The 19,811-nt window shown below is 31.1% G+C and overlaps 2 protein-coding genes and 2 long non-coding RNA genes across 5 annotated transcripts in view; all 4 read left to right on the top strand.

Annotated features, from left to right (window-relative positions):
• LOC133199874 (E3 ubiquitin-protein ligase RNF12-B-like) overlaps nt 1-19,811 on the top strand; it is a 70,497-nt gene that overhangs the window by 5,632 nt on the left and 45,054 nt on the right. The window contains exon 5 of one of the 2 annotated variants that reach the window (XM_061335694.1): nt 2,014-2,200. The exons of the other annotated variant lie outside the window; for it this stretch is intronic. Coding sequence (XP_061191678.1) covers nt 2,014-2,187 — 174 coding nt within the window. The 3' untranslated portion in view covers nt 2,188-2,200. Of the gene's footprint in view, nt 1-2,013; nt 2,201-19,811 lie in introns of those variants that run through there. 2 annotated transcript variants of the gene reach the window in all.
• On the top strand, nt 3,023-5,012 carry LOC133199878 (uncharacterized). The gene is made up of 3 exons (XR_009722857.1): nt 3,023-3,444; nt 4,267-4,354; nt 4,927-5,012. It is a non-coding gene; the product is annotated as an uncharacterized LOC133199878 (long non-coding RNA).
• LOC133199779 (protein ENL-like) lies at nt 13,221-16,144 on the top strand. Its single transcript, XM_061335618.1, is given in 9 exon segments — nt 13,221-13,307; nt 13,555-13,660; nt 13,779-13,931; nt 14,290-14,595; nt 14,769-14,837; nt 15,028-15,216; nt 15,383-15,550; nt 15,760-15,872; nt 16,085-16,144. Coding segments are annotated over 9 exon segments (1,233 nt in total). The 5' UTR covers nt 13,221-13,238.
• The window catches only part of LOC133199877 (uncharacterized), a 9,838-nt gene continuing 6,735 nt past the window's right edge, over nt 16,709-19,811 (top strand). The window contains exon 1 of the long non-coding RNA XR_009722856.1: nt 16,709-16,810. This is a non-coding gene — a long non-coding RNA (uncharacterized LOC133199877). The remainder of the gene's footprint in view (nt 16,811-19,811) is intronic.

Here is a 19,811-nt window from a genome sequence, read left to right as displayed (position 1 = left end):
GTTTAAAGTTTGAAGCAATTCTATTTGATAATTTTAAAAAAACATATACCTGTATCTAGCTGTTAAACAAGCAGTAATAAAATTTTGAAAACAATTATCTGAGTATGATTAATTACTTTGCCCATTTCAGACAGGTAGCTTACAAAAACTGATTGACATCTACTGTGGAATCATCATTGTTTGTGGGGGACCAACATTCTTGGATTTTATCACATGGATCAGCCATACCCATAAATTTATATTTCCACAAATGCTTATTTTAACATTTTAATCAATCCATTAATTCCTTTGATTGTATTTTGTTTAACCTTATTTATGTCCTGTCCACAAAACAGCTAAACTATATGCCTGCCCACAATCACTGACCTCCACAAATTAAAATGATTCCATGGTATTATGCAATTTAGAAAAAAAATGTATATCAGGAAGCCATATGTACCAGGGAATGGAATAATGAATAAACATACTTTGAAAATTTACAAATACATGAGGAAAAACATTTTGCTTGACTGGGAATCAAACCCAGGACCTCTGCATTACAAATGCTTGTATACTAATGAGGTATTTTAACAACTAAGCTGCCCAGACTGCTCATGTATCTACAGTCCATATAGCAAAAATTACTTAGGATGTATCTGCAGCTACTTATGGCTGAATTTATTTTATGTACTTGTTTGTTTGTGCTTGTCTATATTGTGCCTTCACCAGGTAGCTATTTTGGTATCCTGCAATTAAATTCTTGTTTCAAAAATTTTATCTATTGTTTTTATGAATAATTTTTTTTTTATTATATGAGAATCAAACTAGCAGCTGGCTCTGACTTGTATTGAAAGTGTCAATATATATGCATGTATAACCTTTTTTTTTTAATGTAAAACTATTGAACTTTCTACCAAAAGAAAAAAATAAGATGATGAAAAAAGAAAAGGAAAAATTAAAATAAAAAAGTAGTATAATCTTTTACACTTGTGTTATGTAGTTTTTGTGTGTAGGATTGAGTATTTAATTTTTGGCATTCTGTTATATTTGTGGAAACACTAAAAATATATCCAAGGGCCTGAATTTACCTAATGCCGATATTACAGGAAGTTTTCGAAGGGCAAGGTCAAATTCCATTGGTGACGTAGTTTGATGCAGACAACAATTGTTGTTTTGCACCGAGATTCAAAATATAATATTGATTGTGGATTTATGTGTTTAAAGTGTTGAAAGTCTAACAAAAACAGGATATACTGTGCAGTTACGGACATCAATTGTTCACATAGAAGTAATACGATTCTTCTTTTGACCGTGTTTATAACAAACTATAGCTAGGGATCTAGGGAGTTGGATTTATGTGGAAGGCTAAGGAGTAAGGTAAAGCAGCAATTAATTTTAATAATCTTAATAATATGACTACGCTTATTGGAAGTTAGGACTCCACGTTTTGGCAATAAAAGCAGTCATGTCACTTGAGCTAAATTTGCAGTTGCCTCGATTGTTTTTAACATGATAATTACAATCTTAGGATATATGAATTGAGTCATACCTCTTTTCTTCATGCAGTGTATAGGCTAGCTGTTTTTAAGAATCTTTGATCCCTTCTGTGAAATTCTGTCTGGCCCTGGGTATGAAAGTTTCGTCGAAGACGTAATTTCTCCTATATATATACTTGGCAAGTTTCGGGCTTTATAGCTTTTTGGACGTCGATAAGCACAGAGGATTCCCGAACTTGGGTGACGTCATTGCCTCACTGACGGCAATGTACGGAAAATTACGAATAATGATGGATCCCCTTCCGAAGTGGCTGCCATTTTGACAATGTTAAATCCCCGTAGACTTTGAATTTACCGCCGTGTCAATACACTGGTTGACCTCGAGGGTTCGTATAAATGCAGGAAGTTTGGAAAAAAATCAATCTACCGATCAAACCTAGGTTGAAAGCCAAGGTATTTATATATTTTGAGATATCTTGCAAAAAGTAGTGACGTTCCGGTCGTGGGACAGACTATAATTCTGTCATTTCATTTTCAGATGCAACGCGGGGAACGTACCTACTGGTGGTGTTCCGTCCGCCCAAAGGTTGACAGATGCAGGGCAACCATCACACAGAAGGGGGACCTCTTCCAGCCTGGAGCAGCTGACCACAACCATGCACCCAAACCCAGCTTGAGGACTGCAGCAATTGTGAAACGTGATGTATGTTAAGTTAAAATTAATTTACAGATATTTAAAAAATATACAATAAACAATATATGATCTATATATTTAAAATTAATTTACAGATATTTAAAAAATATACAATAAACTATATATTATGGTGTCCGGATAGGGCCATTTGCAAAAGCTCAACAGCGCGTTCAGAAAAACACGCCGTCGCGCTAACACACAACACGCTGTCACGCTAACACAAGTTCGCACAACACGATGTCACGCTAACACACAACGCGCTGTCACGCTAACACAAGTTCGCACAACACGATGTCACGCTAACACACAACGCGCTGTCACGCTAACACAAGTTCGCACAACACGATGTCACGCTAACACACAACGCGCTGTCACGCTAACACAAGTTCGCACAACACGCCGTCGCGCTAACACACAACGCGCTGTCACGCTAACACAAGTTCGCACAACACGCCGTCGCGCTGTCACACAACTCGCTAACACAACTTTGCACTCACAGTCTACAGGGAAGTCGTGTACGGAAATGCGGACTGCGCATGCTGATTGAACTAATACACGTGTAATGGAGGGATATTCGTCTTTGACCATGTCAGAAAACCCAGAGGACATAACTCGTAAATATTACACTGTATTTAAATGCTATTTAATGTTTTTACAGAAGGTTTTTTTTTTAAATCAAATGAAAATTTAGAAATTATAAAGCTTAGAGACCGAATTTAATCATTACATTTACAAATTCATACGTGTAGTAAGTTAATATCTCTTGTCCAATTGTATGAACTTTTATTAATGAATTTTTAATTGAAATATATTTTACTGATGGCTTAATAGGAATTGAAAACAACCTATATATTATAAACTTTCTCCAGGGAGTGGAAATCTAACATATTATGAATATAGCGATATTACTATTATAGTAATTACAGAGTCGATCTGGTATTCAGGTGCTTGGGTCTTTGCTCATGAATATGTACAATAACTACATGAACTATGTACATTATGTAATAAATAAAAAGATATAAAGGTAGCGTACACATGAACAAAGACCCAAGCACCTGTGATTGTGTAATTTTGTGTAGAAGGGGAATTAAATGATAAATTAATTACCTTAGTTTAACTTTTACCATGCAGTAGTCAGTAGTTGCATTTATAATAATTTGTTCTTTTTCTTATTGATATTAAAGGAGAAGACCTCATTCGAGAATACTTTTATGGTGGATACACAAATCTGGAGATATGTGGTATCCTGCTCTTGCGACACAAAATAGTAATAAGGTACATGTAATATTTGAAAATTGAAATTGGTCTGCCAAGTAGTCAAAATCTAGGTAATGTGATTACTCAAGTGTACATTGTTACTTTACAGCCTGTCATATATTACACCTATTTATTTTGAATAGGAAACCTCTAGAACACTCTTATATTCTATTATGGGTATTTCTTTTTAAGAAGAGTTCACATAGATCTGCCCAGAACAGGGTGGATTCTAGTCAGCACCAGTTCGGAACTAGAAGAACTAGGAAAAAATTGAAATAAATCAACTTTTTAACAAAAAAGAAGGAAATTCTTTACCTGAGAAATCATTAATTGCATTACAATTTCCTGTTGCAAGTGACCGCACTTTAAGTAACTTTGTTTGGTGATCACTAACTAATCCAAACCATAAAAATGATCAATTGATTGTTGAAAAACAAAAATTTAAAGAAATTATCCCTAGATAAAATCACACAATGAAGTGCAAATGCATGTCTATTACATATAGCTGAAGTCATATGTCATTTAAACAAACTTCCTAGCTTTGATTTAGTAAATAATGTGAAGCTTGACACAAAATTTTTAACTGTATTGAGAGAAATCAATTACTTTACTAATATGTTGTAATTTGCCCCCCCCCCTTCCTAAAAAAAGAGAGAGAGAGGGAGAAAAGAAACATGAAAAAACCAAAACCCACAAGTCATATTAACTGACAGAATTACTGAATTTTAAGAAAATGTTAAATAATAGAATATTTCTGAAATTTTGTTTTATTGATCAGCACAATTTATATCCAAGGCAAACAAAATATCAATTTTTTATTGATTGAATTTTTACATCCAGTGTGAGACATCTGAAAAGGATAATGGCAATGATGGGACTTAAAAGACGGATGCTGCAAAACACTGTTGAGGCATCTTGTGTTATCATGGTAAGATTAAAATTATTAAAATAATTGGAAGTAGAGAATTAATCATTAATGGTTCCAAATATCCTCTTTACAAAAGTGAAAAATAAATTTGTCTGTAATCACTTTAAATTACTGACAAGAAATTGAATTGAACTTATTGAGTTGGCTCTTATATATACAGTTGTTAATTAATAGAAATTAATGCTTATTTTGTATTGAATAAAGTTGGAGCAAGGTCAGAGTTTATGGTCATGTTCTCAATTAATTCACACAAAAGTGCATATTATTTGAAATCAAATTAGTTGCTCTGTATTTTACCATATTATAAAGTTTCCAATATTTCAATACCCAATTTTTGAAAGAATAAATCTGATGATTTTTTAAATGAAAAATTCAATTTTCAGAGTAAATATAATGTACATGTAGTAAAGAGTGTAATTTAAAGTAATCCTATGGTAGTAATTGTAAAATGTAAATGTAATTGTGATATGCATGCATATATAGTTATATCCACACAAGTGACATTACTACTTCTCTCTAAGTATAATTATGATGAAATGAAAAAGAAGTATTCAAAAATAGAATTCTTTTAGGAAGAACTGCAGGGAAGTGGTTCTTCTCTTGGATGTCGTGGATTACAGCGTCGTCTTTTATCACATCATGGACTTGTGGTTTCAAGGTTAGTTTTTGTACAGCATGCTAAATAATAAGGGTGGAGGGCAAAGAAGAAAATGATGAAACATTGTAAGTTAAGTTATGCAACTTTTAAGCAATCATGAATACAATGATTAATTTGCTTAGTGTGCACTGGATGAAAAGTCCAGTTTCCGCAAAACTGAAACTATATGGAAACCTTGCTGAAACTTGACGTTGAAGTTTCCTGTATGGTTTCCGCAATGCGGAAACTATATAATAGTTTCAGTAAGTTTCTGTAGGGTTTCCGTATACTGAAACTATTAGATTTGTTTCCTAATGGTTTCCGCAAAATGGAAACCAGCGTGAAATTAAATTTAACGACAATGTAACAATACTTATTAGTTTCATGAGGTTTCAGGTTCCGGAAACTGTTAATTTCGATTCCTTATGGTTTCCGCAATGCTGAAACCAAACTGAAATTCTTTTCATCAATTTTTTTAAGAGAGTAGATAAATCAACTATCGTTACCTTTTTATTTATTAATGTATGTAAAGAAAATTTAGGTGTTTCTTTTCTTTTCTTTTTTTTTTTTACTAAATCTAATAATTCATATTCAGTTTACGACTTGTGTCCGCTCTGCGTATACTTATACATACTGGTATTGATATCAATTATAAGTACTGTTACTTGGTTTAATGGTTTAGATTTGATTTTCTTGTCTCAATTGAAAAATGGATATTTAGCAAATGAAAAAAAAATAATGGTATGCTTTTAAACGTAATCAATTCCTCTCGCGAGGATTTTCTACAGTTCCCTGCTCTCGACCCCCCCCCCCCCCCCCCCCGGGGAATTGATTCTTTTCATAGCATACATCATGTACACAAAAATTACGTTTGTGTCAAGGGTGATATATTTGGGGGGTATAATTCCCGGTTCCTCCATTTACAATAACAGATTTACAAAATTAAACGTGTTTAATAAATAGTTTGTCTTCATATTGCATGAAATACAGATAATTACCAGAGCCAACATGATCCGAGATAACAAGATGACTGCACTTAGAGTTATCAGACATGAAGTGATATACGTTTCCCCCTGCCGTCATCTTACTTCATCTTGCTGCATATGTTGAAATATTACTAATTATGTATTTCAAAAGTTCTCTCTTACACCGTCGATTATTATGTTTAATTTAGTTGTTTAGATACACGTGCACTTGTGTATTATCTAATAAACGTGTTTTAAAAAAAATAAGAACATATGTATAGTAATTCAGGAAACAAGAAAGCGCCATGTTAGCTAAAATAAATTCATAATTATAATTCTGATACCACCTGTCGAGAAATACACGCAACCTTAGGAACTTTGGAAGCTCTTACATACGTGTCATTGTATGATTATAATGACAAGTGTGCCATACTGATGTTGTTTACTTGTTTCTAATTTTCATTGATAATGAAATAATAAACGTGATAATGCTTCAGTATTTTAATCTGTTAACAGCACAACACTACTGACTACAGGAATCCATTTAACTTGATGTGTAAACTCTTTTTACTATATATTCAGTGTTCGACAGAACTATATAGCGCAATAATTAGATATTTTTATTATTACATTATGTTTAACATTATTTGTGTCTCTGTCCTCATGATCGAATACAATTTAACCGTAATTTAAAAGACGTTAATCTTATCCGTTCTCCCAAGGAATCACTCAAATTTATTTAACTTAGGAAGGCCACGGATTAATGCAAAGAAAATCTTACGAGAAAACATGTCCTGAAAATTTGATGTAAATGTTCCTTAGGATTTGCAGCATATTAATTTTTATCAAATTTGCCTACATGATTTTAAGGACAGATGATACAAACAAAAAAGGGATGCCTGGATTGGTATAATATTTTTGAGCCTATTTTTGTTGCAAATGATGCAAATAATAAATTTCTAAAATATTAAGAAATTGTAAACCTTCTATGATGTTCAAAATTCTACCTTTCTGCAACCATCCTTATTAATCTTTACAATTTTTTTCACTTCAAATCCCGTTATTGTGAAACTTTGAACGAAAAAATTAAAAACTACGCGGTAAAATTTGTTCATTTTACTCATAAAACATGACTCAAGTTGCTATTTTCATATTTATTTTTTGACAAAAGTTTGTTTGTATCGTCTGTCCTTAATGCAATTACTGTAAACGCGGTATAGCTTTTAGCAATGTGTTTAATTATGTTCGTATTGAGAAGCTTAATGTGCTGAGTATGTGATTTAAAATGTAGAAGTAAATTTCTTATAATACATGCATGCAGTGTGTAAGTTGATCATATTTTCAATTATTTACGTTGAACCTCACTCACGAGCACCTGTCTTCACGTGCCACATGCAGGTGAGAACACGTGTCGCAAAGACACCTGCTTCTGTGTTAGTGTATTTTTTGTATATTCTATGTGATTTGAGAGGTTTTTCTACCTAAGGGGAACAATGGACTGTGACCAAGCGTATATACATCAGTTGTATATGGTATACATACACCAGTAGCCTTTACTAGTGACACCAAGGTTACTGAATAGGCAAATTTAAAAAAAAAAATCTAGCACACACTAAATAAAACTTTACATAAAATCACACACATCAAAATGTTACAAAAAATATAATTTTTTATACAAAATGTTTCATACAAGCGTAAAATGTCGAGTAAGATTTTTTTAAGCGTAATTAATTGATTAATGTTGATTAAAAGAAAACAAAAACATCCAAACCGTTTAGATATTTTTCTATCAGTCTAGTATAAATCTACCGGGAATCGGAAAATATTTGTTTGTTCAATATACTATTTCAAAATTTAAAGATATTATTTTAAAAAAATGTATGAAAAGAAATCGGCAATCAGTGGTATTCCTTGTTTGCCACCATTTTAAACTTCAAATGTTGAAAATATAATGAGAATGTGAAAATACAGTCTAGCAGTGTTTATTTCACGACTTTTTTTATTTGGTATTTTATGAGAGTACACGATTTTCTATCTGTCAAATTTAGGGCACTCCGTTTCAACAACTACTATTATAATAATTACTTTACATCAGCAGGTTGTACATATGTATACCCCCCGCGATCCCATGATCAATTTGATATTATCATGCAGAAGTGCTAATTCTGTGATATTCAAGAGAACTTTTGCAGTAAAAACGTGAAAGCTTTCTTTAGGGGGAAAAAAAACAAACTGCAAAAATTATGTTGAATTTTCAATGTAAACAATGGACGGCCATTTTTGGTGAATCACTACCCAGGTAGCACAAAACGTTTTCATAACATTATATTCCGGTTGTAAGGACGTTATTAGAAAACGTTCTTAAGAAAACATTTTAAAAACGTTAGTATAACATTATAATCAGGTTGTAAGGACGTTTTGAGAAAACGTTCTAAGAAAACATTTATATAATGTTTTTCATAACATTTCATTCCAGTTACAAGGACGTTATCAGAAAACGTTTCTAACAAAACATTTTTACAGTGTTTTAGAATCATTTTGCCATCATTTAAATAACATTCATTTGTAAAAACATTTTGAAAAACGTTATTTTTAATTCCTATTTAAACATTTGTAATAACATTTTTAAAACGTTTTCATGTTTTTTAAAAACACATTTTAATTTTTTGAATATATATTTCTAATAGTTACACAAACTAAGTAACACTTTAAAAATCTTTTTTAAGAATTAAAAAAAAATATAAATTCCAAATTGAAAAATGAAATGTTACCAGACAACATTAATTTAACATTGTCTAAAATGTTATAAAAACATTTTTAAAACGTTATGGAAATAATTGCAGTTTCAATAACTATTTTTTTTTAATCAATTTTTTTTTTATTAATATGGTATATTTATCAAACTTTAAAAAAAAATGTTACATGATACATTGAATAATTTTACATGTAATTATGATAAAAAAAAATCTGAAAAAATATCTTTAATGCTGCTTATTAAAAGGTGACCTTACTATCAAATTAAATTTCAGTTTAAAATTAACATTTTAATAAAATATTTTATGCAACAAACAAAGAGTATGAAATGGTAATTCATCAATTTTGTTGGACAAAAGATATCGATGCAATCAGTTAATCTGGGGATTAAGTCTCCTCTCTAATGTGTTGATCGGGAGTTAATGGAAAAACACAGTGGGGTTCCATGGCTAGGGCTGAGGCAGCCCATCCCAGCTGCATACAGTTTCCACGTGACTTTATCTCTCTGTGGGTCAAACATTTTGAAATCTTGCAAGACAAAGGACAGTAGCTGAAATACTTCACTGAATGTGAGTATAGTTTTGTACTTAATATATCAATATTTCTTATTTCTTACCAAATATAAGCATGATTATAAATGTTAATTCTTTATAGCGGTTGTAGTTAGCTCCGTATAGTCGATCTAAATATATATATATATGTATGTCTTTAACAGGTAAAATCTTACAGATCATGAATTCTGGTACATTTACATGTACACTTATATATTGACAATATATATACATACATGTACATGTACTTATGTATTGTATGTGCAACTAGCATGTTAGATATAATACAGGATTATACATACTCAGTTTTTATCTATTCAAGACAACAATGGTCAAATACAGTAATAATAACTTTACCGGGAAAGTATAGTTTAATAATGTCAATAAACAATTCACTTTTAAGAATTATCATACAGAAAATCATAGGTTCTAGAATCATTCCAGTGATACTTTAAACACTGTGTTTGAACTATTGTCTGAAATATGAATTGTGTTGATTTGGGTGTATCTAAATGTATATAAATTAGATTATGCACTATATTTGATTTGACTTACAAACCGTGTGTGAAACTTTTATTCAACTTATATTTTTATTCAGCCTTAGACCGTCAGTTTAGATTAGATTGCGCATGCTCCAAGTTGTAAAAGATGTCGAAACAAATTAAGGGTACCTATTATGTACTAATATTCATAGGCATTCACTTTTGGATTTTTTTCATTTTGTTTTAGATTATATTACAGTGTTTCCAATTCATAGTAATCTATCAAATACAATAAGAAAACAGGAAGAAATGGTGTTTGATATTGTCTAAGCAATAAGCATTCTTTGGCTGAGACATAATTAAGGCAATGGCTAGTTCAAAATAAATGCACAGCAGGAATGCAAATTAACAGCTTTTCCTTGTTTACAACACCGCGTTACGTTATCGGAATCTTCATCATATTGATATATCTTAGTTTAACAAGTAGATGAAACTTTCTGCCTACATAAGCATGCTTAATATCACCGTCAGTTACAAATAACTTGGGTTTAAAAAACGAATTATGCCTCTGGTTTAATGATGTCGTGTAGGCTAAGTAATTTTCCCAATGCAGGACAGGGACGCAACCCCGGTATATACTATGTATATGTTGTACGTAAAATAATAATAATAAAGATACTTCATTTAAATAAGGTAGCCTGACTACTGCAGTGCACTATTCTTTCTCAGTGCCTTCTAATTACACAAATACGTATATATGTCTGAGGAAAGATTAAGTTTAAAAAAAAAACACCTGGTAAACATTGATATGTTCTTTTTCCTGTTTTTGTCACTAATTTGTTTTTAAACATACTTTACAAAATAATACCAAAATTTTACAGCACCTATTAAACTTCAAAAGCTGTAAGCTATTTATAATTGAAAATCGTAAAAAAAAAACCCAACAACAATTAAATAAAAAAAGAAAGATATGGATAACAAAAAATTATAAATCTGGCTTTTTAATATCTAAATTTGAAGTAAATCTGGATTCTATTGATCAGAAGTATTTGACGAATTAGAAAATTTTACTTTAGATACCGATCATGGACCCTGACAAAAAACAAAATAAAAGACGCCTATACAACAAGAAATGGATGTCTGAAAAGCGTCGAAAAATACTATTACAGAATCAGAAGGAACGGTCCGAATTAGAAACAGATTCCGAATCAGTTCAAAGCTCATATGTAAACCAAGATGGAATCTCTTCTGAAGATATGCGTGATGCACACAATGTACCTGAGTTGCTAAACTTTCAGACTGATTGTGGTAATGCACAATCTGAAGATAACAGCACTGACCATGCTAACAGATTAGATTTAAATTTTGCCGCATGTGTTACATCTACTGACGAAGAATCAGATAACAGTGATGGACAAAGTGAAGTGATAAACACACTCAGAGAATGGGTAAATGTGAACGAAGTTAACGCAAGCACAGTTGATGATCTTCTGAAAAGATTAAGAAAAACTGTAAATCCAAACCTTCCAGCTTCTTCGCGCACGCTTCTTAATACACCAAGGCACATTGATCTAAGGAGAGTTTCAGAAATGGATTATTTTCACTTTGGAATTGAAATAATGATTTTTAATACATTAAAGAAATACACTCAAACGAACATTGAGGCGCTAAATAATAAATTAATCCTATCTCTGAACATCGATGGACTTCCTTAGTTCAAAAGCAGCAAAACAACAGTATGGCCAATACTAGGACTCATTTGCAATTTAAAACCTCCAAAAGCGTTCCCTATAACATTGACTGTTGGCACTTCAAAACCATCGAACCTAGAATTCTTGAATGAAACAATTATTGACCTAAATAATTTAATAAACAATGGAATTAACATCAATGAAGAACATTTTGAAATCAAAGTCCTGTGCATAATTTGTGATGCACCAGCAAAATCATTTGTCAAGTGTGTCAAACAATATTCTGGGTATTATGGATGTGACAAATGCGAGCAACGTGGGCAATATATAGGAAGGATGACCTACCCAGTCATAGATAATCTTGTTTTCAGAACAAATACATCATTCCGGAACCAAACACAAGAAGAACATCATAAACAAGATGTTCGATCTCCATTTCTTGACCTTCCAATAGATATGGTACAAGACTTTCCTGTGGATTACATGCATCAGGTGTGCCTTGGTGTAATGAAAAAGCTTCTGTTAACTTGGATGCGGGGCCCGAGAGCGAATAATCGACTGTCCATTGGTCAGATTTCTCAGATAAGTACTAAACTTGTGTCTTTTGCACATTATATACCTAAAGAATTTGCAAGAAAGCCAAGAAGTCTTGAGGAAGTTGATAGATGGAAAGCTACCGAGTTTCGCCAGTTCCTTCTATATACAGGACAATTTGCTTTAAAAGGCGTGTTGCCACAAAACTTGTACAAACATTTTATGTGTCTTTGCGTGGCAATAACTATCCTTTTGAATGAAGACCTTGTTTTGCATTATTCAAATTATGCACATCGCTTACTGTGTTACTTTGTACGGAATTGTCGCAGGTTGTATGGAGAGGAGTTTTATGTCTATAATATACACAATCTCTTGCATTTACAAACAGAGGCTGATGCATTTGGCTCATTAGAAAATTGTGCAGCATGGCCTTTCGAAAATTATATGCAGCAGTTGAAGCGTAAAGTTCGAGGAGGGAACAATCCAGCAGCTCAGTTAGTTAAAAGGATATTTGAGTCTATGGAAACCGATGTCATACCGGAACAGGCGAAAGTTAGAAAAATAATGTATAAAAGACCAAACAATGTTTACAGAACTGATAGGAAGAAATACTGTGAGGTAATCCGGCCTCTCAACAGGGACAGACAGGCTTTTCTCTGCAGAGTATACTATTCGTCAGAATGTTCCTTCACTTATCCATGTGACTCTTACATCATTGGTCACGCACAATTCTCTCATCAAAGTTACACTATAAAAACAATTGAAGCTGATAAACTAACAACAAGGTGTCTGAAAATACCTTCTCACCATGACAACAAATTTGTTTTTATTCCACTACAACACAACTTCCAAATGTAACATTTATCACCAGTGAAACAAGAGCTTTGCTTCAAGTTTAAACATGGTATGTTTTTAGAAATGTAAAACTGAAATTAAACCTTAAAACTTTAGGACTACTGCTTAGTTTAAAATATTTAAATTAAAATATGGATAAGTAAAAATAAATGCTGCCATGTTATATCTGGATGAATGAACTTTAACAGTTACTCACTCAAAATAACTTTTACTAAAATCAAATGTAATATAACATCTATAAACAATTTAACATATGCCATACCTATTACTTACAGTACATTAATTGATAATTCTTGCATTTTGCTAAAATAATCAAAGATTACCATGATTACTGCATATGATTATCTACTCTAATACTTTCAGAAATATTTATTTAGAATATTTTTTTCAAACTTTAGGCTCTCTTAAATGAATCATGTATGCAGTTGTACATTTTGTGGATGATGAAAGCGTAGAATGTGTCCCAAAGTCATGGCTGGAAGGGGTAAGTATAAAAAATTAACTCTTTGAAAGCATGAATATTTACCTAGTTTTTGTAACATGATTAAAAAATCAAAAGTTACATTTACTTTATTATCCATGAACAGAATATGTCTCGAATTATAAGTACCGGTAACTGGAAATAATTACTCGGTAATCATTTACAACTGAACATTATCTGCATATATCAAACCGATTTTGTTATTTACTCAAGACTTTTACCATTTTTATCTTATTTCTTTTATTTGAAGCAATACTGCTATTGGCCATCCTCTAATGCAAAGAGAAAAATACAGAAAATGTCCCTGCCAGACAAAGACAACTGGCAAAAATATAGATATAGGAAAATTGGTCAAGGTGGGGTTTTTGGTTGCATTGTAAAATTCAATAATTTTTGAGACATGACAAGCACGAGACAGTCTTTTATGACATAATAAATATATTTTTATAAAAATTTTTTGAAATCAATAAACAGATTATGAGGACTATGAAACAGCCAGAAAGAACCTGAAAAAAGCAGAGGAAACATCAAACCTGGAAAGTGAGGAGGATTCGCGGAAGAGGAAGCAACCATGAAGATTAATAAGCGAGTCAGAAAGTGGAACAGATATTGAAAGTGACATAGAAGGTAATTATTAACATTTGATCAAGGACCATAGAAGCAATTTCAGTCTGAGGGACACTTTCCAACAGAAATTCCCTCAAAACCAAGAAAAAGTCAGATTTTATTAAGGAAGATGAGGAACCGGGGGGGGGGGGGGCACAACTGTAAATAAACGCTTTGTTTTTTTTATTGTATTTTATGTATTTTTAAAATCATTGGAGAGGCACAGTCCCCCATTACCATCTCACCCCGATTCCTACAGGCTTGTAGTCAGTGTCAGGTTTAGCTCAACCTATTGTATTTATTACATACTACATGTAATACTATCATATGATACACAATAATTGTTTGCTTAAAGAATATTTTTGTCTTGTTAACAAAGGTAGAATGCCGTCTCCCCCAAAGACGAAATTTTCACAGAGAGAGAATCATAAAAGACATATAACACCTGTGAAGAAAGCATCAATAACATCATTACAAGATAGTTCACCACTCTCTCCATCACCACCACCACCATCTTTGCCAGCTAGGAAACATGACCTAGCCACAACTTCAGTAAAGAGACAGTTGCTAAGTACAAGTACAGCAGTTCGTAGGTCTCCAAGGTCAAAAACAGGAGTTTCAAGCTTCAGCACTGAGAAATCTCCACTGAGAGTTACAAGTACTCCATCAGCATCTTCAGCTGGAGGTGCTATGTCATCTTCATCTATAAGTACTTCTTCATTTTCTCACCAAATACTTGGTATGCTATTAAATTATTTGAAGGTATATTGGATAATTTGAATTATTTGATTAATTTAAGTTTCATTTATTTTTCTTTAATTTAATCAACTTATTTTAAAACTGAATTTCTGTTATCAGCAACTAGTGATACTGGAACATCTGCGACAAAGAAATCGGGAGGAAACATTTCTGAGTTAATCAATCAAGGTGTGTAAATTTAGTCCTGATTGTATAATGACTTTATTTTCAATCTATAAAAATTAAACAGTTCTTTCTTTGTAAGATTTAGCGTCTTGAATTAAACATATATATATATAACATACATCTTAATTTTTTCATTTTTAATTTTATTTTCTAGATGATAAAATTAAGCAGCTTATTTCATTCCAAATTTCAGTTATTTCCAAGATAGATATTCTACAGAAGGACATATCTGCCATCAAAAGTCATTTAGTGTCTTCTGTGGATGTTGATTTTGACACCATTGAAAGCTTGCTACCATCAGGAAGTAAGCTTAATTCTGTCAGAGAGGTAGAAGACTTTCAGGAAACATTAGATGACAGTTCTAAGAGGAAACTGGTAAGGAGTAAAATGTACATTTTGCATTTGTTTTTGTAGAACATGTTGATTAAAGCAATTGTTAAGTAAATTATCATTTACATGTATTATATCAAGATAAGTGTAGGTAATATTTCATTTAAATCCATGTACTCCATGCGTATATATATTCATAGCATTTACAAATGTTTTAGATAAATGCATTGTTTTAGATAAATTGCAAGGTGGAGATAATGCCGGGGAAATATGCAGGGCAATAATGCGGTCTGTGATGACAAACAACTGCATGAGCCAGTATAGTGGGACCGGACAGAAAGGGAAAATTGCCTTCATCGGCACACTCCTGTACAAAATCATCCTTTGTAAGTTTAACACATAAACAAAACAATGCTACAAGATTGGGATCATACATACACCAAAATATCAATAAAATGTTAAAAAAAGAGAAAATAATAATAAGAAATTCATAAATATGTTGAGCTATAAATGTTGTGATAGTAAAATTAAATTGTCTTAAGTACATATACTAATTTACATTTCTTACAATGTATATCATTTTACATTTTAAAAGCTGCTGCTCGCAAAGCATCAAAAAAGACAATCCAATTTGAGACGATCAAAAGAGAGGTTTTAGATGTCTTACGGTTTGCGCCTTACCTTCCAGGAGGCAGTAATTATTCTAAAGTATGTATCAAGTCTGCTGATCAATCTGATACTTTGTTTCTTAGTGTATACGTAACTGCATGTATACCAAATATGTATTAATGAAAAAAGATCATAATTAATATAATTTTCCGATGTCCCAATGTATTGATATGTTAAACTAAAAATAAACAATATAAATAAGAAAACATAATTGTAAAGTTAAGATGCATGTCCAAATATTTGTTTTTCAGAGGAAAGGAAAGAAGTCAAAAAGTCCCAGTGTAGAGGAGTTCCCTACAGACTCCGAATAAAGTTACCAACTATTTTCATATTTCAGATTAAGTAAACGTTTACTAGTTACAAGTAGAAAGACTTTTTATTTTATTAACAGTGTAGGTGTTTAAAAAAAAAATTTTTTTGTGTTCTATTAAGGAAAGGTTCCTTCTTAAAAAAATATTAAAATTGAACAGAACATTGTGAAGTAAAAAAAAATTGACTTTTTAACATTTAATAAAATTGTTTGCAGAAAATTGTTTGTTAAGTTCTTAAATATCAAATGTTTTTTTTAAAATGTTTTCCAAACGTTTTTACAAAATGTTTGCAAAACGTTCCTTTTAAATGTTTGCAAAACGTTTTTAAAAATGTTTTTAAAACATTGCATTACAATGTTTTTGAAAAATGTTATGATAACGTTTAAAAAACCACACAAAATAACGTTGTAACAACGTTTTCGAAAATGTTTTCATAACATTTTCACAACGTTTTCATAACGTTATAATAACGTTGTTGTGCTAACTGGGTAGGTGGCGTATCGCGCCAGTATGCTTCTCGCTCATTGGATAGATTCTCAGTAGAAGAAAGAAGGACAAAATGGCGAAAGAAATACCAAGAATTTGCTCAAGAAAAAAATATCTAGATGAGAAGACCCTTTGATTCTACATAGACGAAAAGCATACCAAATGACAGATTGGATACAGGTAGCTATTTCCTATAGTACAATGACCTTCATTTTTGAGTTTATTATCTGAAATTGTAAAAATAATGTTGGGCTGAAATGGCGCGTTTCAAAAATTCAAAATGGCCATAGTACAGTTTTCATAATTGTGAAAAAAATTACTGGTAAATCATTCTCAGTTTAGGTAGTAATATATAATTTATCGTTGATAGAAAGTCTGCGTTCAGTTTGTACCATTGTATTTATCTTTCATGTATTTCGTATGATAAATAGAATATGCTATTGTATTCTTTTACATCATGTAAATTTTCTTTACAACGTCATGAAAATTTTCTTTACAACGTGTCGTAGTATTCCGGAGTTTTAAATGCAGGTTGGTTTTTAGACTGTAATAGCGTTCTGTACGTATATCCGGTGTTAACTTTTTCATTCGGAAAGGCTAAGGGTCAGACCCCACGCTTATTTTTTTCAGAAAAGGTGAGCTATAGTGTTTATTATGGGAATACCTAATTGAAGACCTACAAGTAATTGAAGACCTACGGAAGACCTAGGGAAGACCTACAAAAATATGGGCTATATACAGCAAAACTGATGTGATATTCTTATTAATCATGTCTTAAATATATAAAGTACACAAAAAAGTTTTATAAAAAGAAGTTTTAAAGTGTATTTTTAAAGCTCGATATGGGGAACTATTTCTTCTCTCAGACGACCTACCGCAAGAACGATAACTCGCGTTAATAACAAATCAGCTGTTCACCAAAACACATCAGAAAAATGTAAATAAATCAATAGTTAATTGAAGAAAAACAGAAGCATTGAAGATATTTTGAAATAATTAAATCAAAGATGAAATAATAAAAGGGAATATTCAATTAGATATTATTTTACTTCGTAAAAAAAAAAAAAAATAAAAATAAAAATCTTAACCAAAGCAGAGACATATATGTATTATATAATACCATAATTTAATCAATCATAAAATATGTGTATATTTTTTTAATGAATTATTAAATTGTTATAAGAAGTTTCCATGATTCCTATGCATGGACTCTTTTTTTTTTTTTTTTTTTTTTAACCGAATTCCTTTCTTTCTTTTTAAAAATTTTAATTTATTTTCAAAATTATTTTCATCGGTATATCAATGTACAAATTAAATATGATAATAAATAATGTGTTATATACACATAAATAAATATGTTTATGCTTTGACAGAGTGTTAAAACTAAGTTTAAAAAATCGGAAGTATTTTTTCTTAAAGATCAGAGCCACAATCACTTACAAAATCTTCTTACATTCACTGAGCCTGAACAGCAAAAAAAGATTTCTTTTCTCAAAATATGCATGCATTTCATTTAAGTGATTACATGTTACTTATTTAATTTATAAAAAGAATTTGTGTACTTTGTATGTAAATAACAGACAGAATATATTAAACTATTTCTTGTTGCTATCCATAAATTCATTGATTAATTCTGTAGATTTTAAATTGTCGTGTTAATTTATATTTCATGGAATTCCACTTGAAAAGTCTTATTATATTCATATTTCTGAATCTGTTAATATTTATTTTCAGTTTATGACATATTATATTGATCTTATTTTAAGGAGAGGTCAAACAGTGTAAGTTATTTATTTAATCAAAATATGTTCAAGAATGATATACAGTATATTTTGGCTCTACGTGTTTAAAAAGTATTCCTTATTTAATGTTATTCTTAATGTTTTAAGTAGTATTTCTGGGAGTACATGACGGGTTATTCTAACATACATTTTTTTTTTATTGTTTTTGCCACTGTAATATAAATATGTTTTTGATTAAGAGAAAAAAGTGACCATTTTGGAATTTTTTTTTCAAAATGCTATCATTTTAGTCACATGTAAAACTCATTGAGTTTTTTTATTTGCTTCACTTAATAGGTTTAAAAAGTTATTTTATATTAAGAAATCTTAATTATTCTTTCATGAAGCACAGACAATGAGTGTCTCTGTAAGAATTAAGATAATATAATTAAAAGATTTTTAAAAATATATATCTGGTTTGTTGACTGTAAATTAACTTCATCAGAGCAAGTGGGGTATGTTGATAATTGCAATCAAAACATGGAAATATCCTCAGGGTGTGTATATAACACATTAGTGGTGAAGCCTTTAGGTCAGAGTGATATCTTACCTTACATGGTTTAAGACAAATCCACAGTATACATTTCAATATTTTAGATTAAAATATTTAATATTTATCCCATAAAACATATTACATGTTTGAAGAATTGCAATAAACTATAATTAAATATTGACTATAGATAATATTGAAAGTATACATCTAATGTGAAATATTAATTTATATATATCAATCTCATCAAAATTCATATTCCAGCTTATATCTTTATTATAAAAATGATTGAAAAACTCAACAAATATCATTTGAATTTTTTTATTTGTGTATTCTCATTTTCCCTGTTCACTTCACCATAATATACATGTTGTTGTTTACAAGTTAACCAGAGTTACCGTTCTTGCGATAGGTCGTCTGAGAGAAGAAATAGTTCCCCATACCGAGCTTGAAAAATACACTTTAAAACCTCTTTTTATAAATTTTTTTTGTGTATTTTATATATTTAAGACATTTTTAATCAGAATATCACATCAGTTTTGCTGTATATAGCCCATATTTTTGTAGGTCTTCCCTAGGTCTTCCGTAGGTCTTCAATTACCTGTAGGTCTTCAATTAGGCAGGCCGGTTTATTATACCTAATTGTATTCATTATAATTCATAGAAATGGGTTTCTGAACCCAACGTTTATTTTTGCTGAATTGTGTCATAATTATTGGTAGTAGACTGTGCTGCATTCCGGAGGAAGGGGGGTCATTTTTTTAAACATAGAAATGGTAAATATTAGATCATGTTGGGATAATACCTTCACTGTATCATGTAGTATTGTGTCTCTGTGTAACTGTGTTATGCCTATTTGTAGTTATCAAAGTAACATTTCTGAGAACCTGCAGACTTTGGGCTTAAGTTT

The sequence above is a fragment of the Saccostrea echinata genome, unplaced genomic scaffold (assembly GCF_033153115.1).
Source record: "Saccostrea echinata isolate AGI-Se365-2 ecotype Australia unplaced genomic scaffold, CSIRO_AGI_Sech_v1 ptg000036l, whole genome shotgun sequence".
Lineage (NCBI taxonomy): Eukaryota > Metazoa > Mollusca > Bivalvia > Ostreida > Ostreidae > Saccostrea > Saccostrea echinata.
The sequence above is the reverse complement of the archived record's forward strand: the minus strand, read 5'-3'. Positions and strand labels throughout refer to the sequence as shown.